This window comes from Sander vitreus, chromosome 23 (assembly GCF_031162955.1).
Source record: "Sander vitreus isolate 19-12246 chromosome 23, sanVit1, whole genome shotgun sequence".
NCBI classification, from domain to species: Eukaryota; Metazoa; Chordata; class Actinopteri; order Perciformes; family Percidae; genus Sander; species Sander vitreus.
The window spans coordinates 22,874,449-22,896,948 of record NC_135877.1 but is presented as its reverse complement, the minus strand read 5'-3'; the positions used below and the strand labels follow the sequence as shown (position 1 = coordinate 22,896,948).

Genomic DNA, 22,500 nt, shown 5'->3' with positions numbered 1-22,500 from the left:
GTAAATCCAGACAGCTAGCTAGACTATCTGTCCAATCTGACTAAAACTACTTTTGAACGTCCACACGTTCCACCAAAACCAGCTCCTTCCTGAGACTATTTAGCAGAGGCACCGTGGCTCCGTCCGGAGCTTAGCCCCGCCCACGACGATTGTGATTGGTTTAAAGAAATGCTAGTAAACCAGAGCAGGTTGTTCTCCCATCCAGGAATGCTGTGTGGACTAGTCAGACCTTCTTCCGCAGCGCTGTGGAGGAAGGTCTAGCAAAGCGAGACTGACTAACATGTGATGTTGATCAGTTTTTAGAAATAATCTCATGATATATTGTCTCTAGAAGTGTTTTTATTATTTAGTTTAAGAAGGAAAAGAAAATCCCATCACTCTACTATACTATCAAATCACAACCAGAAGCTTACCGTCCCAGCCCTGATCAGCGTATAAGGAGAACCGGACATCGGGTCTTACCGATCTGAAACAGCTGCTGTTGTAGCGGCGAGCCAGTCTGTCCTGTTGTCTGTCCGTCTGTCCCCGTCTGAGGGGCGGAGCCTGGCATCTGAGCTCCGCCCCCTCCGCTGAAACCGGTGAAGTTGCTGGTGAAGAAAACTCCTCCTCCTCCTGTTCCTCCTGTTCCTCCATTCATCTGGTTGAACTGGAAACCTGCAGACACAAACAAAGTCCACAGTGAACTCCCAGTTTGCCCAGTCTGAGGATGGACACAATGATTTCAGATGGCAATAGACCTTTTTCACGGCAGACATGTTGACATGTCACAGTAGGAACAGAACAGGTGTCTTCAAACCCATTAATGATGGCTGCGTTCCCCTTAGGAGAGGCCCTGGTGTTGAGCATGCTGACTCACTGAACTAGCTTAATGATAACCTTAACTCAGCTAAATAGTGAGTTAAGTTAAGCTAGTTAGCGGCTACCAAATGTTGACGTTGGCTAGCGCTAGCTAGCGGCTACCCAACGTTGACGTTGGCTAGCTCTAGATAGCGGCTACCAAATGTTGACGTTGGCTAGAGTTACATCGCGGCTAACTAATGTTGACGATAGCTAGCGCTAGCTAGCAGCTACCTAACGTTGACGTTGGCTAGCACTAGCTAGTGGCTACCTAACGTTGACGTTGGCTAGCGGTACCTCGAGGCTACCTAACGTTGACGTTGGCTAGCGCTAGCTAGCGGCTACCTAACATTGATGTTGGCTAGCGCTAGCTAGCGGCTACCTAACGTTGACGATAGCTAGCGTTAGCTAGCGGCTATCTAACGTTGTCGTTGGCTAGTGCTAGTTAGCAGCTACCAAATGTTGACGTTGGCTAGAGTTACATCGCGGCTACCTAACGTTGACGATAGCTAGCGGCTACCTAACGTTGACGTTGGCTAGCGCTAGCTAGCGGCTACCTAACGTTGACGATAGCTAGCGTTAGCTAGCGGCTATCTAACGTTGTCGTTGGCTAGTGCTGGTTAGCAGCTACCAAATGTTGACGTTGGCTAGAGTTACATCGCGGCTACCTAACGTTGACGATAGCTAGCGGCTACCTAATGTTGACGTTGGCTAGCGCTAGCTAGAGGCTACCTAACGTTGACGTTAGCTAGCGCTAGCTGATACTAGCGATTTCTAGTCAGCGACATATTTTGGGCTTCATTTAATAAACATAACCTGTAGTAGTACACAATCATATGTGTATTGTTTTGATTACAATGTGAGGAATTCCTTTACGCTGCCTATTTGTGTCTATTTCTCACCGTTAATCACCGGCGTCTGTACAGCATCAACAGGGGGCGCCATTGTTGTTGATGTGTGTGTGACGTCAAAAACTGTAACTGGGAGTACAACGATCAGGTACCAGTTCATGAGTAGTAAGTTACAGGTTTGACTGCTGTTTCAGGGGTCTTTCACGGGGAGAAGGTTGTGAAAACATGAGTTATGGGTTTCCTGGAACGCAGCAGACTACAACGGACAGTTAGGACTGCAGAAAAGATCATCGGTGCCAACCTGCCCTCCATTCATGACTTATGAATACACTTCTGGAGTCAGGAAACATCACTGCAGACCCATCTCACCCCGGACACAACCTGCTCCAGCTTCTCCCCTCTGGTAGGCGCTACAGAGCACTGTACGCCAAAACCAACAGACTCAGGAACTGTTTCTTTCCACAAGCCATCAGTCTGATGAATGTTGTGGCAAAATGTGATACAATCTGTTTTAACTGAGTTATGGGAAATATACAACGTACAACAAATGTAGCTCAGCGTAAATGCTGTCAGGGAGACGTCTACTACGTTGTGTCTCTTCTCTTTAACTGATCAGCTGGGCAGCGGGTGTTACGGTCCTGTATACCAATCAGAATCGGGCACTTATGTTCTAACCAATCACAGCATGCTACCATGTTTTACATCTGTTCTCTCTCCTGCTTCTGTCAGTTGTATTTTCAGACGAGAGTGCGACCCTCCTCCCCTTCTTCCTCCCGGCATTTTCGACGTCTTTCGGATTATTCTCACCACCACCACCACCAGTGTCTAGATTCCATTGGGGGATGTGTTTGGTTTTCCTAAACATTAGATGTGTATATATATCCCCTTTACAATGGAGTCTAATCTCCAAATAATTATGTTTGTACTTACTTGGTTATATCTTATTAATAAATCTTTGCATATCTGCAACGGAGTCTCTCCTGATTGAAATATGATACTAGATAAGAGATATGTATTTTGCTCGAAATAAGGAAAGACCTTCTTCCTCCTCGGATCACCTTCAGTTGCCACGATAAAGCTGCAACAGCTACGGATGGCTCACCGCTGTGCGGCGGACACCAAGCCAACAGCTAAGCTTAGGTGTTCAAAATGCAAGATCAGCTAAATGACTTCATCTAGTGGAAAATCCCCCAAAATGATTCAGTCTTCAGTCTCAAAAGTAGAATTCATATGGAGACAAGCTTTGTATTTTGGAAGAGGAACGGCATTCAGAACGGCCATTTCCGCGCTCCACACACACAGTAATCCTTCAGTTTATCTGAAAAATTAAAGATTCCTTGAGTTGGAGATGATTGTGTTTAAGTTAAAATATATTACTTAGAATGAAATCTCGTACCTCCTCCTCCTCCTCCTCCTCCTCCAGTTCCTCCTCCTCCAAATCCTCCGGCTCCTCCTCCTCTTCCTCCTCCTCCTCCTCCTCTCCAGGGTTCATAATGAGGCAGCGGCTTCTGCTTCTTCCTCAGCACCTCCTCTTTGTCTGACAGAGAGAGGGGAAACATTTGACATTTAAAAGAAAATAAGAGTAGGGAAACACCGAAAACATGGGGTTTTCCTTCATAAAGTCCTTCATTCTGTCTGCTAGCAGGCTTTTAAACCTTGACAATAGTCCCTTGGATGGAACAGCTTATTATTTTACTATCCTGTGTGTGTGTGTGTGTGTGTGTGAGTCTGTGTGACTCGGTCTGTGTGAGTCTGTGTCTCTGTGAGTGTGTGTGTGTCTCGGTCTGTGTGAGTCTGTGTCTCTGTGAGTGTGTGTGTGTGTGAGTGTGTGTGTGTCTCGGTCTGTGTGAGTCGGTGTCTCTGTGAGTGTGTGTGTGTGTGTGTGTGTGTGTGTGTGTGTGTGTGTGTGTGTGTGTGACTCGGTCTGTGTGAGTCTGTGTCTCTGTGAGTGTGTGTCTGTGAGTCTGTATGTGTGTGTCTGTGTGTAAGTCTGTGTCTATGTGTGTGTCTGTGTGTGTAAGTCTGTGTCTGTGTGTGTGTGTGTGTGTGTGTGAGTCTGTGTGTGTGTGTAAGTCTGTGTCTGTCTGTGTGTGTGTGTGTCTGTGTGTGTGTGTGTGTGTGTGTGTCTGTGTGTGTGTGTGTGTGTGTCTGTCTGTGTGTGTCTGTGTGAGTCTGTGTGTGTGTGTGTGTGTCTGTGTGAGTCTGTGTGTGTGTATGTGTGTGAGTCTGTGTGAGTCTGTTCACCTTGTGTGTCGTCTCTGACGATCTCCTGTCTGCTGTTTACGTGCACATGTTTTTGGGTCTTCAGACTGTTAAAACTGAGTTGCCCTTTGGCATAAATAAAGCTGTTTACGTCCTTTATGTATTCATGAACCTGCTGCGAGATGAAGATGAGTGTGTGAGTAGGTGAGGACTGAAACTTCCACGTAGGGAAACCCCAAGTCTGTGACGCTAAACCCCAAAAAACATCTTCCTCACAAGTCTCCCCAGGTGTATTTGTTCCATCGGCATCAATTGTATATATGTACACACACACACACATATATATATATATACATATATATATAGTGTTTTCATTCCTTTGTTGTGTATATGTTTAAGTTTTTATGTATTATTATTTCTTGTAATTCTGTATGGATATGAGTGTTATACCTGCTGCTGTAACAGTCATTTCCCAGTTTGGGATTAATACAATCAATCAATCAATCAATCAATCAATCAATCAGTCTGTCTGTCTGTCTCTCTCTGTGTCTCTCTCTCTGTGTCTGTCTCTCTCTCTCTCTCTCTCTCTGTCTCTCTCTCTCTGTCTCTGTGTCTCTGTCTCTCTCTCTCTGTCTCTCTCTCACCTTGGACCTGCGGTATGTAGGTGAACTGTTTGGGGTCGCTGCTGTCGCCGGCCTTCTTCCTCTTCAGCTGCAGGAAGACGGTGACGGGCCGCTCGATCTCTGCGCTGTGATAGGGCGGCGTTTTGAACACGATGGCGTACTGAGGAGAGAGAAGATGACGGTCAACATTAAACCAGGGCTGCACAATATATCAATGTAGCTTGTGCACCGTGTGTGCGTGTGTGTATGTATGTGTGTGTGTGCGTGTATGTATGTGTGTGTGTGTGTGTGTGTGTGCGTGCGTGCGTGTGTGTAGACAGTTTGAAGGAATTCCCCATTCAGCTCAGATTAAAGATGATTTCAAAAACATCACTTCCTTCATGTAATATAGTCTCTCTCTCTCTCCCTCTGTCTGCCCGTCTCTCTCTCCATCCCTCTGTCTCTCTCTCTCTCCCTCTGTCTGCCCGTCTCTCTCTCCATCTCTCTGTCTCTCTCTCTCTCTCTCCCTCTGTCCCCAGCTCACTCTCTCCCCTGTCTCTCTCTCTCTCTGTCTGCCCGTCTCTCTCTCTCTCTCTGTCTGTCTCTCGCTCTCTCTGTCTGCTCGTCTCTGTCTGCCCGTCTCTCTCTCTCTCTCTGTCTGCCCGTCTCTCTCTCTCTCTCTCTGCCTGTCTCACTCTCTCTCTCCCTCTGTCTGCCTGTCTCTCTCGCTCTCTCTGTCTGCTCAGCCCTGCCTCTCTCTCTCTCTCTCTCTCTCTCTCTCCTCTGTCTGTCCGCTCTCTCTCTCTCTCTCTCTCTCTCCCTCTGTCTGTCCCTGTCTCTCTCTCTCTCCCTCTGTCTGCCGTCTCTCTCTCTCTCTCTCTCTCTCTCTCTCTCTCTCTCTCTGTGTATGTCTCTCTCTGTGTGTGTGTCTCTCTCTCTCTCTCCCTCTCCTAGACTTTTGCGACTCTTTTCTTAAACCCAAAGGCACTGAACCTATCAGCATGTTAGTGTGTTCACTGCCGAGCCAGTCTTATGTTACTATACTATGACTGTTGTTTAGCCTTTCAGAGCCTGTACCTGTTTGTGAACGTCAGTAGGTGAGAAGTCTCCGAACGCCTCCCAGCCTCCCTCGTCGTCTTCCTCGTAGAAACGGATCTCGATGTCATCTGTAACGAGCAGCACAGAGGCATGATGGGACATTTCTCCGGTTACAGACACAGGGAAAAACACACAACCTTCACCACAACAACAACCACCACCACCACCAAAGCTTTCTGATTCACGTGTCTTCACCTTTCTGGACTTTGTCGCAGAGCAGGAAGATCTCATCTCCTCCGAGCACCGAGCCGCACGTCTTATCCATCCGGGAGATTTTCAGGTTGGAGGCGTTTGGCGACTCTGCAGATACAACACCATGACTCACTGTTGCAGTGTTCTTTGATATTCTTTGTTGAAGAGCTACAGTAGGTAGCTAACTGGCTACCAGATCTGTTACTGCAGTAAAAGTACAAATACCACAGTGTAGAAACCAGGGATGCCCTGAATCCAGGATTGGGCTTCTGATTGGGCTGAATATTGGGCTTTTTGACAGGGGTTGGGTTTCTGCTGAACCCTACGCTTGCATTACGCGTGCTACGCTGGTCGCCGTAATGACGGCGCCGTTGATTACAGGAAGGTGTTTACGTAGGTGGAGCTTCAATGCAGCAGGCTGAGAGGAAGTGGAAATGGAACTGGTGAGCAGAAAAAGGGTTGTTTGGCAGTACTTTCAGTCAAAAGAAGGCCATTCAAGTCCAGCTACATGTTCAATCTGCAATGCTGATTAGTCTGGTGGTGGCGAGGACCCTAAACAATACACAACATCACCGCTGTTACAACATCTGGTATGAAACATCTGGAAGAATACGAGCTGAGCATGAAGGAATCTACAGACAGCAGCCAGAATGCAGCAACTTCAGGTACGGCAAAGGAAGGACAGTCACTGTTTACTTCATTAATGTGTTGACTGTGTTCATGGACTGAGGACGGGACGAGGACTCAGCAGAATCTCAACCAGGGGGTTCAGGACTCAGCAGAATCTCAACCAGGGGGTTCAGGACTCAGCCCAACCCCAAAAATCTGGATTTGGTGCATCCCTGGTAGAAATAGTCTGTTACGTTAAATAAAAGTGCTGCATTGAAAATGTTACTTATAGGATCATTCCGGTATTTTTCAGCCTATTTGTCAATGCATTAGTGTACAAGTGACTAAAGTGAACTAAAATCTTTGACATTGTTCTAGTATTGAGCGAGAACGCTGTAACCGGCAGCCGTGAACCAAGCTGTAATGTTACCCTATAGGACTAATGTTCAGCATCAGTCAGCGTCCACTAAAAGTTCTGTTGTTGCTGCTGACAGACTCAGATTATTATTCTAAGAGTCTGACAACATTATGAAAGGATCCCTACAGAGATAGACCTTTGAGTTAAAGAGGAAGATCCTTTTAGTTTAACATGAAAGAGCCCCGAAATCACCGTCACCAAACCCACCAGACTCCATGTAAATAATCAGGACTTTTAGCGTGTATAGAGCCAGCATATCTCCAACAGACTCCATGTAAATAATCAGGACTTTTAGCGTGTATAGAGCCAGCATATCTCCACCAGGCTCCATGTAAATAATCAGGACTTTTAGCGTGTATAGAGCCAGCATATCTCCACCAGACTCCATGTAAATAATCTGGATTTTTAGCGTGTATAGAGCCAGCATATTTCCACCAGACTCCATGTAAATAATCAGTACTTTTAGCGTGTATAGAGCCAGCATATTTCCACCAGACTCCATGTAAATAATCTGGACTTTTAGCGTGTATAGAGCCAGCATATCTCCACATGTAAATGGGTGAATTAAGGGTTTATTTCAACCAAACCAGAGTGGTGATTGTTGGAACAGTGGAAAGATGAACCAAGACGGCTTTTGGTAGTTTGATTTAGTTTCTGTCCACTTTGAATGAAGTGTGTTTTACGATGATAAAAGTCCTAATTATTTACATGGAGTCTGGTTATATTTTTATATTTGCACGTGGATGTTTGTGCACATACAGAATGTTCCTGTTGCTATCCACATAACTGAACTTTGACAAGTATGCAAGATATCCTGTATCATGTAATAAACCAAAAGCTTTGATAAAAACCTTGTTTTTATTAATAATAATAATAATAATGTAATAATAATAATGTATACTTTATCAATCCCACAGGGGGAAATTAGTATGTTTTCACTTTGTTGTTATGACACACATTACACACAGGCCTGAATTACACACACACATGCTCAGTACCTCTACATGCACTAATGGAGAGATGCATGCTCAGTACCTCTACATGCACTAATGGAGAGATGCATGCTCAATACCTCTACATGCACTAATGGAGAGATGCATGCTCAATACCTCTACATGCACTAATGGAGAGATGCATGCTCAGTACCTCTACATGCACTAATGGAGAGATGCATGCTCAGTACCTCTACATGCACTAATGGAGAGATGTCAGAGTGAGGGGGCTGCCCATGGACAGGCGCCCCGAGTAGTTGGGGGTTCGGTGCCTTGCTCAACAGCACCTTGGTGAACTGGCACCTCTCCAGCTACCAGTCCACCACCATACTTTGGTCCGTATGGGGACTTGAACTCCCAACCCAACTCCCTACTGACTGAGCTACTGCCACCCCATACTTCACTGCAGCTTCTTGTATTGCCCTAAATGAAGATTATTTTTGTCATTGATACATCTGCTGATTATTTGACTTGTTTATTCTTTCCTAAACGTGTCAGGCCTGCGGTCAGATATTTGGACTCACTGCTGTCGTAGATGCAGTTGGAGACGACGGGTTTGAGGCCGCGGGTGAATCCTCCGTTGCTGTCCTGCAGGAAGGCGGTGAACTTTAAGCGTACGATGTTCAGGTCCATCACCTTCCCCAGCTCCTTGGCCTCCTTCAGGATCAAGACTTCCTCTGAATCTACAGAGAGCAACACAAACATGTTTCTACAGCTCTGACATTAGTATTGCTTTGTATGACTTTTTCGACATACTATACTATACTATGACTTTTTTGACACACACAAGGTAGTGACAGTGTAGTGTGTGTGTGGAGTGTGTACCTGTGTAGTGACAGTGTAGTGTGTGTGTGGAGTGAGTACCTGTGTAGTGACAGTGTAGTGTGTGTGTGGAGTGTGTACCTGTGTAGTGACAGTGTAGTGTGTGTGTGGAGTGTGTGTGTGGAGTGTGTACCTGTGTAGTGACAGTGTAGTGTGTGTGTGGAGTGTGTACCTGTGTAGTGACAGTGTAGTGTGTGTGGAGGGAGTGTATACTTGTGTAGTGACAGTGTAGTGTGGAGTGAGTACCTGTGTAGTGACAGTGTAGTGTGTGTGCGGAGGGAGTGTGTACCTGTGTAGTGACAGTGTAGTGTGTGTGTGGAGTGTGTACCTGTGTAGTGACAGTGTAGTGTGTGTGTGGAGTGTGTACCTGTGTAGTGACAGTGTAGTGTGTGTGTGGAGTGTGTACCTGTGTAGTGACAGTGTAGTGTGTGTGTGGAGTGTGTACCTGTGTAGTGACAGTGTAGTGTGTGTGTGGAGTGTGTACCTGTGTAGTGACAGTGTAGTGTGTGTGTGGAGTGTGTACCTGTGTAGTGACAGTGTAGTGTGTGTGTGGAGTGTGTACCTGTGTAGTGACAGTGTAGTGTGTGTGTGGAGTGTGTACCTGTGTAGTGACAGTGTAGTGTGTGTGTGGAGTGTGTACCTGTGTAGTGACAGTGTAGTGTGTGTGTGGAGTGTGTACCTGTGTAGTGACAGTGTAGTGTGGAGTGAATACTTGTGTAGTGACAGTGTAGTGTGGAGTGTGTACCTGTGTAGTGACAGTGTAGTGTGTGTGGAGGGAGTGTATACTTGTGTAGTGACAGTGTAGTGTGGAGTGAGTACCTGTGTAGTGACAGTGTAGTGTGTGTGGAGTGAGTACCTGTGTAGTGACAGTGTAGTGTGTGTGGAGTGTGTACCTGTGTAGTGACAGTGTACTGTGTGTGTGGAGTGTGTACCTGTGTAGTGACAGTGTAGTGTGTGTGGAGGGAGTGAGTACCTGTGAAGAGTCCGTGCGGTCCTTTCTGTCTCTTCCTCTCGTCCCGCAGCCTGCGGCTCAGAACCTCCACCACGCCTTTCTTCGTAACGTGGAGGATCCCCAGGTTACTGAACCTACAGGAAGTGACATCACATTACTTCATTTTACATCCATAAAACAAACTTTGTGTCATTTCACAATGTACTAATATATATGTCGGTATTCTCCACTGTTCAAAATATGTGTATTATTAATTCTGTATGTTTTATCACTTTATTTCACAGTTTCCTCTTTATTTATTAATTACGGGCTGATCGACATACTATACTATGACTTTTTTCTTTTTTTTTAAGATTATTTTTTGGGGGTTTTTCCGCCTTTATTTGACAGGACAGCTAGGTGAGAGAGGGGAGAGAGAGAGAGAGAGAGAGACAGAGAGAGAGAGAGAGAGAGACAGAGAGAGAGAGAGAGAGACAGAGAGAAAGAGACAGAGAGAGAGACAGGTGGAGAGAGAGAGAGAGAGAGAGAGAGAGACAGGTGGAGAGGGGGGGAGAGAGAGAGAGAGAGAGAGAGAGAGACAGGTGGAGAGAGAGAGAGAGAGAGAGAGAGAGAGAGAGAGAGAGAGAGAGAGAGAGGTGGAGAGAGAGAGAGAGAGACAGGTGCAGAGAGAGAGAGAGAGAGAGAGAGAGACAGAGAGAGAGAGACAGACAAAGAGCGAGAGAGAGACAAAGAGAGAGAGAGACAGAGAGAGAGAGAGAGAGAGAGAGACAGAGAGAGAGAGAGAGAGAGAGACAGAGAGAGAGAGACAGAGAGAGAGAGAGAGAGAGAGAGAGACAGAGAGAGACAGAGAGAGAGAGAGAGAGAGAGAGAGAGACAGAGAGAGAGAGAGAGAGAGACAGAGAGAGACAGAGAGAGACAGAGAGAGAGAGAGAGAGAGAGAGAGAGAGAGAGAGAGAGAGAGAGAGAGAGACAGAGAGAGAGAGAGAGAGAGAGAGAGAGAGAGAGAGAGAGAGAGAGAGAGAGAGAGACAGAGACAGAGAGAGAGACAGAGAGAGACAGAGAGAGAGAGCGAGACAGAGAGAGAGAGAGAGAGAGAGAGAGAGAGAGAGAGATAGAGCGAGACAGAGACAGAGAGAGAGACAGAGAGAGAGAGACAGAGAGAGAGACAGAGGGGGGGAAGACATGCAGGAAATCGTCTCAGGCTCAGACTTTTCGACTAACAGTAAACGTCTGATGAGGATTAAAATGTTTCTGCTGAATCCACATGGTCTCCATTTGAGGGGCTCGGTAGTTTGGAGGCCAGGCGTAAACGCAGCCATAGGCCTGAACTGGGGGGTTAAAACTGTGTTTTGTCACGTTTTCAATGTTTTTGTTGCTGTTTTCCAAAGAGAATGGTTGCCTTTTTTTGGTCTTTTTGTCGCCTTTTTCAAAAGAAACATCAACAGTTTTTTTGACGTTATTGTCGTCTTTTTCAAGGTTTTTTTAGGACAATTTTTTAAATGTTTTTGTCACCTTTCTGGAGTTTTGTTTCAAAGATTGTGTTGCTTCTCTGGAGTTGTTTTCTTTTAAAATGTTTTTGAAGTTTTTCCCGTTTCCCCCGACATTTTTCGCCTTTTTTGCCACAATCTTATCGAGGTTTTTGTCGCCTTTCTGAAGTTTGAAGCAACTTCTTTCAGAGTTTTTGTCGCCTTTTTTAAAATCCATGCAGACATATCGTGTCCCGGGAGCTCCCTAGATAGTTGGGAGATCTCAACCCCCCCAATGTTGACCCCAAAGTGAGGCGCTTGAACGTAGCAGAAGATATTAGTTTTGCAACCCGAGCGGAGCGGTGTGGAGGCAGTCTGAGTGTCAGTGAGAATGCAGCGAGGTGATTGGGTACTGACGAGGCGGTGAGGTCGTTGGGGCCCACGTCCATGGTACAGGTGCCGTTCTCGGTGCAGTGGCGTCCCACCAGACTGTGAGCGTGGACGCGAGGGGGGTCGGAGTGCGTCACCAGCTGGACCTCCACCCGGGCGTGACCCACGTAGTTATTAATCTGAGAAACAGACACAGAGACCTTAGGAACATTATCTGACACACACACACACACACACACACACACACACACACACACACACACACACACAGAGACACACACACACACACACACACACACACACACACACACACACACACACACACACACACACACACACACACACACACACACACACACAGACACACACAGAGACACAGACAAAAACACACACAGACAGACACACACACACACACACAGACAGACACACACAGACACAGAGACACAGACAAAAACACACAGACAGACAGACACACACACACACACAGACACAGACAAAAACACACACACACACACACACACACAGACACACACACACACACACACACACACACACACTCAACTAAATGTAGCGGAGTAGAAGTAGAAAGTGGCATGACAAGAAAAAAACTCAAGTAAAGTACAAGTACATTTGGACTCAAGTACAGTACTGGAGGAAATGTACTTAGTTACATCCCCCCCCAGGCTGTGTGTTTGATGTGTGTTGTGAGAGAAGCATGTTGTCAGAGTGTTACCTTCACTGTCGGGTAGGTTCTCCGGTTCTTCTCGCTGGACGCCCCCGGGAGCCCACCGTGGGACGGACCCTCGCACTCATAACGGAATCGAAAGCCCCTCTGCAGACACACAAACGCACGCGTTACTGTGCTCTTCATCACGTCTTACGATAGGCCATGTTTAGTCCAGATAGAGCCCGTATCAGGGCCATGTTTAGTCCAGATAGAGCCTGTATCAGGGCCATGTTTAGTCCAGATAGAGCCTGTATCAGGGCCATGTTTAGTTCAGATAGAGCCCGTATCAGGGCCATGTTTAGTCCAGATAGAGCCCGTATCAGGGCCATGTTTAGTTCAGATAGAGCCTATATCAGGGCCATATCTAGTTCAGATAGAGCCTGTATCAGGGCCATATCTAGTCCAGATAGAGCCTGTATCAGGGCCATGTTTAGTTCAGATAGAGCCTGTATCAGGGCCATATTTAGTCCAGATAGAGCCTGTATCAGGGCCATATTTAGTTCAGATAGAGCCTGTATCAGGGCCATATCTAGTCCAGATAGAGCCTGTATCAGGGCCATGTTTAGTCCAGATAGAGCCTGTATCAGGGCCATATTTAGTCCAGATAGAGCCTGTATCAGGGCCATATCTAGTCCAGATAGAGCCTGTATCAGGGCCATATTTAGTTCAGATAGAGCCTGTATCAGGGCCATATCTAGTCCAGATAGAGCCTGTATCAGGGCCATGTTTAGTTCAGATAGAGCCTGTATCAGGGCCATATTTTTCCCTGAATCGTGCAGGCCTAACTTGGACCCTGGACCCTCTGCGTCGAGGCATTAACCTCCATATACGTGCGCCCGCTCTACCCACTGAGGTATTCTGGCCACGAAATACTGTAAGTTTTTTTATCGTTGTTTTTTTTCCACACTTTGTCACTTTGTTTTGAAAAGTTCTGTATAAATAAAGTGTATTATTGCTATTCAATGCATCTCATTTCAATTAATATGTGACGTTATCCTTCTAATATATTCATATCTGGTCTGAAGTCTACGTTTTGTCTCTGAGTGGAAATTAGTTTGAGATGCAGTAACAGTCCCTTTGTGTCATCTGATTCTCTCTGATTGTGTAAACGTGATTCTTCCCTTTTGTCTTCATAACAGAACTGATTGATTTGCATACACACACTCAGTGTGTGTGACCTTTAGTCCTGCAGCCTGGGTCCCGTGTGGTTATATGACTGTTGGGAAAACCCTGGATAAAAGGAAGTGACTGTTACGTGAAGTAACGTGTGGATCAACCTGACGGGGGAATTACCACTCTGTGTGTTAGATCATGTGTCAGAGGTGAACGGGCCTTTTGTTCTGACATTTGTTCTTCTAATTCCTGTAACAACTCCATCTGTAGACGAAGGTTGAGGCCACAACATTTTATAAATAATAATAATAAAGTTTTAAAGTTCTTTTTACGCTGAAAAGTGACCCCAAAAAAACATTGGAAAAAGAGAAAGGTTACTACGTGACGCACAACGTGACATAACTCCGTTTGTTCCCTAAAGTTCCCAAAATCTCTCTGTTTCCATTTCTTTTCAAACGGAACTTGAACCCCCGGTCTCCTGGGGGAAGTCCTGTGTGTGTTTGACCCACCCTATCCACCCCCTCCCCTAACCAGGACGTGATATTACAAATCCCACTATGGCCACGCCAAGACCCGCCCTTCAATAGCAGCCTGATTGGTTGGGGTTAGGCTTTGACCTCGAGTGGTTGAGGTTAGGATAAGCTGATTGGTCAGGGGATAGGACCGGTACACGTAAACATGGACGCCTGGCCAATAGTAGCGATTGAAGGGCAGGTCTTGGCGTGGCCATAGTAGGATTCGTAAATTCGCAACCCGGACATTTGGCGCTCTTCTACTTCCTCACCTTACTTCCTGCTTTGCTCCCGTCAGAACTACTACGACCACTAGAGGGCGCCGCCACTAGAAACCTAACTATAGGTCAGAATGATGCAACTTATGGGGGTGTTTTTCAGGGGAGGACAGTCTCGTTGAGAGTCACTTTTTTAGAGTTAGAGCTAACCTTGCTCTTATTGTAAATGTTTGTAAGTTTGTACCACAGACACAGACAGGAAGTTGAATATGAGTCTCACCTGTTTGGGCTCCTCGATGATTTGAATGTAAGGACCATGAGCTGAAACATAAACAGAAGTTTAGTTAATAACATGAACAGAAACCGTTACTATACTTACTATACTATATATCAGTGTTTCTCAAATGGGGGTACGTGTCCCCCTAGGGGTACTCTGGAGGACTGCAGGGGGTACGTGTGACTAGTAACATCTGGGCATGGGTGTAGGGGTGTAGGGATGTAGGGGTGTAGGGATGAAGGGGTGTAGGGGTGTAGGGATGAAGGGGTGTAGGGGTGTAGGGATGTAGGGGTGTAGGGGTGTAGGGATGTAGGAGTGTAGGGGTGTAGGGATGTAGGGGTGTAGGGATGAAGGGGTGTAGGGGTGTAGGGATGAAGGGGTGTAGGGGTGTAGGGATGAAGGAGTGTAGGGGTGTAGGGGTGTAGGGATGTAGGGGTGTAGGGATGAAGGAGTGTAGGGGTGTAGGGGTGTAGGGATGAAGGAGTGTAGGGGTGTAGGGATGTAGGGGTGTAGGGATGAAGGAGTGTAGGGGTGTAGGGGTGTAGGGATGTAGGGGTGTAGGGATGTAGGGGTGTAGGGGTGTAGGGATGAAGGGGTGTAGGGGTGTAGGGATGAAGGAGTGTAGGGGTGTAGGGATGTAGGGGTGTAGGGATGTAGGGGTGTAGGGATGAAGGGATGTAGGGGTGTAGGGATGTAGGGATGTAGGGGTGTAGGGATGTAGGGGTGTAGGGGTGTAGGGATGTAGGGGTGTAGGGATGTAGGGGTGTAGGGGTGTAGGGGTGTAGGGGTGTAGGGGTGTAGGGGTGTAGGGGTGTAGGGATGAAGGAGTGTAGGGGTGTAGGGATGTAGGGGTGTAGGAGTGTCGGGATGTAGGGATGAAGGGATGTAGGGATGTAGGGGTGTAGGGGTGTAGGGGTGAAGGGATGTAGGGGTGTAGGGGTGTAGGGATGTAGGGGTGTAGGGGTGTAGGGATGAAGGGGTGTAGGGATGTAGGGGTGTAGGGGTGTAGGGGTGTAGGAGTGTAGGGGTGTCGGGATGAAGGGGTGTAGGGATGTAGGGATGTAGGGATGTAGGGATGTAGGGGTGTAGGGGTGTAGGGATGAAGGAGTGTAGGGATATAGGGATGTAGGGATGAAGGGATGTAGGGGTGTAGGGATGTAGGGGTGTAGGGATATAGGGATGTAGGGATGTAGGGGTGTAGGGATGTAGGGGTGTAGGGGTGTAGGGATGTAGGGGTGTAGGGGTGTAGGGAGTGTAGGGGTGTAGGGGTGTAGGGGGTGTAGGGATGAAGGGATGTAGGGGTGTAGGGGTGTAGGGATGAAGGGGTGTAGGGGTGTAGGGATGTAGGAGTGTAGGGGTGTAGGGGTGTAGGGATGTAGGGGTGTAGGGATGTAGGGGTGTAGGGATATAGGGATGTAGGGATGTAGGGGTGTAGGGGTGTAGGGATGTAGGGGTGTAGGGATGTAGGGGTGTAGGGATGAAGGGATGTAGGGGTGTAGGGATGTAGGGGTGAGATGGGTTTAGGGCAGGGGTGTTAAACTCAATTTCCCAGAGGGCCACACTGGAAAATGAGAATCACATCAAGGGCCAGACATGTAGAGTGTATTGGCATGTTTTTATATAGTCGAAAGAGTCAAATGTCTCTGACTGCGTTGTTGCATGTCTCAAATAGCTTTCTCACTGACAGTTTGGTCCACATAAAACCCTAAAAAGTCATGAAAAATGTTCCCTAGACATCATAAGGTTTAGTCAAGCAAACAATCATTATGATTACATTTTTAAAAGGCTACCACTCACACCTGTTTCACATGTTTGAATATGCAAACTCTCTGGGTCTGGGGGTATTTAGTCTCAAAGTCGGCAACTCTGCCAAATAATACCATAATAATACTTTGAGTTTCGTGTAATTACAGTCTGAAAAACTGATTCCCATCAAAACTGGCTGGGTTTGACACGTGGTTTAGGGGGAGCTTGTATGTGAGTGAATGTATATGTTGTACTGCAGTGTCTTGTCTGTCCCGCAGAGGACCCTCTCGAAAACGAGATGACGCATCTCAAGGGGTATTCCTCGTACAATATATAAAAAATCTAACTATACTCGCCACTTTCACTATTTTGCCAGCTACGGGTCTTAAAGTAAAGTGGCAGACGAAGGGGTTTCCCCTGTTAGTAAGTTCTAGAAAGAAGCTGTAGCTTCCCAGGTTCTGTTCATTTACAGTTTCTGGACAACGTCTCCGTTTCTTGTAACAGTCTGGCTGCCAGCGTCTGTTTTAGATACGTAACGTGTGCAGAGAGGACGTTCCAACACTATACGTTCTACTGTAATCTGTGGAACTGTTTACACCAGACAGAGAGCAGCGTAGTGGTGCGTCTGCTCTTATTTTATTCTATATGTGAGAAAGAGCTTCTCTGATCGGGGGGGAGGGAAGGAGGCAACAATGGTCAAGTATGGAAATGAACTGGCTCTCATGAAAACTCCTTATAGTTTGCAGGAGATTAAAACACACAGGTGTTCAATAGACTTGTCTCTGTTGAGCTGAGAATGGGAGAAGTCAAGGTTATGTTTTTATACAGTGTGTTACAAGATCGTTGCTGGAGCCAGAAGATCTGGACTGGATCCAACTGATGACAGCACCACCAGAGGATGAGATGGAAGTGAATAAATAAGACTTTAACTTAGGACATCAGATGCTGGGGGAATCTTTGACTGACTGATAGGTGAAAGATAGACCTGTATAGTATTTGATCCGTGTACACATAATTGTAGATTGCGATATCATTCTTCACTAAAGCTTGTTATTTACTTTAACCGGACGACTCCTGAGTCTTATTTCTCTGATCTACCAGCAAACGAACACCATTCAGAGTGTAGTGACCACAGAATTGGAGTCAGTTTAAGTCTGGCCTTTTTAGGGCCAGACCGGTCATCGGTCACACTTTAGAAAGTCAATAACGCAGCATTTCATTGTTATTTTAACAGAGCATTAGTAAAATGCTCCTAGGCTCGTGCACAGCACGTGCACACTATGCTTGTTACACACACAGGGATGCACAGCAGCACACACACACACACACACACACACACACACACACACAGGGACGCACAGCAGCACACACACATGCAGAAGATTACAGATACAAATATTACGGAGCAAATCCTCCATCATAACAGCAATGCTCCAAGGTCCAAACGCGCCTGGCTTTTAAAGGGAATGGGAGATGATCTCTGATTGGTTGATTGCATGTTACGCCCAAAACACACCTCTGATTAATGAAGACACTAAGGTCAACCCTTTAGAACCATGCGGCCGGCACACGGACCCTTTTTTACCGCCGTCAAACTAGCAGAAGTGGATTTGGACACGCCCTAAACACACCTGCAGCAGGTGTTCACGCCGTGACCTCAGACCGTTAAAGAAGGGCCCTCTGAGTGTGGGCACTGCGGCCGAGTCGAGCCGAGCTGGTAGTAGCAGTTGGTAAGCAGCATTAGTAACTTTTTCTAAAGGATGCGGTCAACATGTGACGTACCTGTCTCAGGTATGTAGGGTTCAGTCTTTATGTCCACCGGAGGAATGTAGTCGTACTGCATCAAATTCATCTGCAGCTGAAGGAAAAGAAGACAGAACATCCAATAAATCAATATCTATGTATTAGGTTAGTGGTTTGGTCCATACCTTTTCTATTACATGGAAGAGATGGAACTGAAGTAGACAACTGGCAAAATACAACATGAACACACAACTTAGTTTCCATATAAGTTAGGCAGTGTATGAACCATGGACGTAATAGAGATCAACGGTGTGGTTCCCGAAGTAAAGCCCCGGTGATCTTCTCCGTAAGAATTTAGTGTGTGTGTGTGTGTGTGTGTGTATGCGTGTGTCTGTGTGTGTGTGTTTGTGTGTGTCTGTGTGTCTGTGTGTGTGTGCGTGTGTGTGCATGCATGTGTGTGCCTGTGTGTGTGTCCCTGTGTGTGTGTCTGTGTGTGTGTGTGTGTGTATGCGTGTGTCTCTGTGTGCATGCATGTGTGTGTCTGTGCCTGTGTGTGCCTGTGCGCATCTGTGTCTGTCTGTATGTGTGTATGTGTGTGTGTGTCTGTGTGTGTGTGTATATATATGTGTGTGTGTGTGTGTGTGTGTGTCTGTGTGTATACATATATGGATTAAAGGGATGCTAAGGGTTTAATCATGAGCTGTCAGGATGAACTATGAAAAGAGAAGGACTCACCTCGTTGTCGTAGACGTTGATGAACTGAGCTTCAGTCATCCTGAAACAAACACACAGTCAGTCAGAGGCTTTTACTCTGAAAGGGTTCAAACAGGAAACGTTCTCCAGCAACCCGAGTCACTTTAAATCTCCTCTCGTCTGAAGAATAAAAGTCCCGACAGCCAAGAAAACAAACAAACAAACTGCAGCAGTTTCACTTTCACCTCACAGACGACATCTCTCTCTGTGTGTGTCTCTCTCTGTGTGTCTCTCTCTGTGTGTCTCTCTCTCTGTGTCTCTCTCTCTGTGTGTCTCTCTCTCTTTCTCTCTCTGTGTCTCTCTCTCTCTCTCGCTCTCTCCTCCCCTCGTTGTGTTTTCAGTCACTTCCTGGAAGTGGCCGAGCTGAGGAAAACCCCCAGAATTCCAGATTTGAAGAGGGGCGGGGCTTACTACACTACTGATGATGTCACTCTGCAGCAGCTGATAATAATACACACTGGAGGAGTCAACATTACCAAGAACAAATGCTCAAATAAACCCAGACAACAACGTGGCTTCTTTCAGACCGCTGAGGAGAAAACTCCCCTACATTCACCAAAGGTTAGCGTTATAAACGCCTCATTTGCACATTTAAGACAACATTTCAGAAGACTTGTAAACACAAAAATGAATTGTCTAAATGTTTCTTCTCTCCTCTGGGACAGGAAACTCAAGATCTCTGAGTGGTGGACAGGACATCTGATGACGTCATCTCGGGCTTTTTGGGAAACTCTGATCCATATTTTAGAGACCAGACTACTCATCCATTCATCCAGGACATAGTCAGTCAGAGACGACATTTTGGTTGGGTTTTTTTCAACGTTTTGTTTGTTATTTCCCCCAATTCTTCTGTTCATGTTTCCTTCCAACATTTTGCTGCTTTTTTGTCGTTTTTTTTCTGCCATTTTTTGGCACTTTGACGTTTTGGCCTTTTTTTCTGGCTTTTTCGCTTTTATAAAATGTTTTTTTTTTTACATTTTTGGCACTTTGACGTTTATTTTATTTTTTTTACATTTTCACCGTTTTGGCACTTTTTCAAGGTTTTTTTTGTCGCTTTTATTGACATTTTTGCCTCTTTTTTTTGGAGTTTTTCTGCCATTTTTGGCACTTTGACGTTTATTTTTTTACATTTTTGTCGCCTTTTTTGACTTTTTTTTCTGGCATTTTTGTCGCTTTTATAAAACATTTTTGGCATCGTTTTGGCACTTTTTCAACGTTTTTTTTGTCGCTTTTTTTCTGCCATTTTTTGGCACTTTGACGTATATTTTTTTTTACATTTTTGTCGCTTTTTGGCATTTTTTTCTGGCTTTTTCGCTTGTATAAAATGTTTTTTTTTCAACATTTTTGACACCGTTTTGGCACTTTTTTACCGTTTTTTTTTGTCGCTTTTATTGACATTTTTCCAACATTTTTGCTGCTTTTTTGGCGTTGTTTTTCTGCCATTTTTTGGCACTTTAACGTTTATTTTTCTTTACATTTTTGTCGCCTTTTTTGACATTGTTTTCTGGCATTTTTGTCGCTTTTATTGACATTTTTGCCCCCAACTTTTTTGTCGATTTATTTTTTATTCATTAGTCACTTTGTTTTAGACATTTTAGAAACAAAAACAACTCCTCCATCCAGGAATGAATCCCGCTGCAGCGCTAATTACTCCCTCCATCCTTGATGCTTATGTCAACGTGTTTCTCTCTTCTATCGACGCTTTGACCCTTTCATTTTTGGACCTTTTTAAGGTAAACCTTTTAGGTCGCTGTATTTGTCTTTTTTGTCACTGACTAGTCATCATGGGTTCAAACTAGAGACGCACCGATAGACCGGCCGGTGACCGGAATTGGCCGGTTTTCACGTGCTCGGCCATGACCGGCGACCGGCAGGTCAGTCTGACATATGACTGATGTCATGCCGGTCAACGCTACAGTTAACGGACAACGGAAGTTATACGAGTTACAGTTCTCAAGGACGCACGCACACACGGACGCCACAGCACAGTCTCTTTTTCCTTTCTCTCAACGTCTCCGCCGTGTGTCCGCGCTGTTCTCCCACATGTAGGAACCTCGTGGATTAACCTGCAACATGTCAGCTGTTTGGACATCCTCCAGCGTGTGTGCAGAAGATAACACGTCTGCAATATGCAACACCTGCACGGAGGAAGCAGGGCGTGGAGGGACGACGCCAAAAACCAGAATCACATTTCTTTAGTTGGATATCGGACGTGAAAAGAAGGAAATGGTTCTAACGTTGCTCTTTAGATGTGTGTGAATGTCCCCCAGCAGGAGCCATTGATATAGTGATCCATCATCTGTTCAACACATGTTCTATTAAAGAAAAGATAGACAATATATGTGTGTGTGTGTGTGTGTGTGTGTGTGTGTGTGTGTGTGCTGGAAAGAGGTTAGAAAGAAAGAAATCGGCCTAGAAAGTTGTAATTGGTGCATCTCTAGTTAAAATCAGACATGAAAGAAATCATAGAAGATAAAAAGATGACAGAGTCATTTTTTTAAAGCTAAATAAAAGTCAAACGTGTGATTTCAGCTTGTTAGATGTACGGTAGCTCATATAAGAAAGAGGACACAGACATACATACAGACATAAGAGCCCGATATATATATCTCGGATATATCGGCCGATATATCCGATATATTATCAGCTGATATTAGGCATTTTCTAAACTATCGGTTTCGGCATTTATAATGGCCGATAAAAATATATATATATATATTTATTTATTATATTTTAAATATTCATTCATCAGAATCATTTATATTGACAAATGATTGTAATTGAAAATGAAAAATATTTAATAAAAATGGACGAAACCCCCTTCAACGTTGTTGTGAGTGTTGGCGTTGCCTAGTCCGTCCACCGGAGGGCGCTCTACACCGTCCCTGTTGGCAGCACGCTCTGATTTTTGTTGTTGTTATTGTCTTGTTGTTCAAATTAAGTTTCATATCTTCAGTTACGCATTTCTGGATTTTTCTTTTTTATATATATATATATATATATATATATATATATATATATATCGCCCGATATATCGGAATATCGGATTATTCAATCATCAAATATTTGTATCGGTATCGGCCTTAAAAATCCTTTATCGGTCGGGCTCTAAAGGACGTACCAGAAACAACATCAACACCCAAATAAGGAAACAAAGCCATCATATATAACAACAGAAAATGACATGAAGATGCACACAGACAAGGTCTCGGAGACTTATAACCGTACAACAGTCTGGTGAGTTCAAGGACAACACTTATGCCATATTACGATATAATGATATCCAAAAGATCTAAGACGATATCTAATCTTGTATCACGATATCGATATATATATACACACACATACATACCATACCATACCATATTAACCCATACCATACTATACTATACCATACATACTATACCATACTATACAATACTATACAATACCATACTATACAATACCATACTATACTATACCATACTATACAATACTATACCATACCATACTATACTATACCATACATACTATACCATACATACTATACCATACTATACTATACCATACTATACTATACCATACCATACATACAATACCATACTATACCATACATACACTATACCATACATACTATACTATACCATACATACTATACCATACCATACATACTATACTATACCATACATACAATACCATACCATACTATACCATACTATACTATACCATACCATACTATACCATACTATACCATACTATACCATACATACTATACCTACAACCTATAACGTGCATCTGTGTTATTTTTGGGCAGTTAAGTTAAAAGAAACCCATATTTCTGATGTAATTCTTCCAAGTGACCTGAGGACAACACAAGAGTTAAAGGAGGAATCCGTGAATAACAAACAGACCTGCCGTTTCATGTTCAGCGTGCCGTTCCTTCCTCTCGGGCGGGTTCTGTGACTTCCTGTAAGTGTTCAGCTCTGCAGCATCAGACGAAA

General features: G+C 45.1%; 1 protein-coding gene across 1 annotated transcript in view; it reads right to left on the bottom strand.

The window, feature by feature from the left end:
- The window catches only part of nfkb2 (nuclear factor of kappa light polypeptide gene enhancer in B-cells 2 (p49/p100)), a 44,935-nt gene that overhangs the window by 11,959 nt on the left and 10,476 nt on the right, over positions 1-22,500 (bottom strand). Inside the window, exons 3-14 of the mRNA XM_078243128.1 lie at positions 18,503-18,542; positions 17,807-17,882; positions 14,282-14,322; positions 12,165-12,263; positions 11,459-11,610; positions 9,597-9,709; positions 8,326-8,484; positions 5,786-5,890; positions 5,570-5,658; positions 4,535-4,673; positions 3,085-3,225; positions 463-654 (exon numbers count right to left, since the gene is read on the bottom strand). Coding sequence (XP_078099254.1) covers positions 463-654; positions 3,085-3,225; positions 4,535-4,673; positions 5,570-5,658; positions 5,786-5,890; positions 8,326-8,484; positions 9,597-9,709; positions 11,459-11,610; positions 12,165-12,263; positions 14,282-14,322; positions 17,807-17,882; positions 18,503-18,542 — 1,346 coding nt within the window. The remainder of the gene's footprint in view (positions 1-462; positions 655-3,084; positions 3,226-4,534; positions 4,674-5,569; positions 5,659-5,785; positions 5,891-8,325; positions 8,485-9,596; positions 9,710-11,458; positions 11,611-12,164; positions 12,264-14,281; positions 14,323-17,806; positions 17,883-18,502; positions 18,543-22,500) is intronic.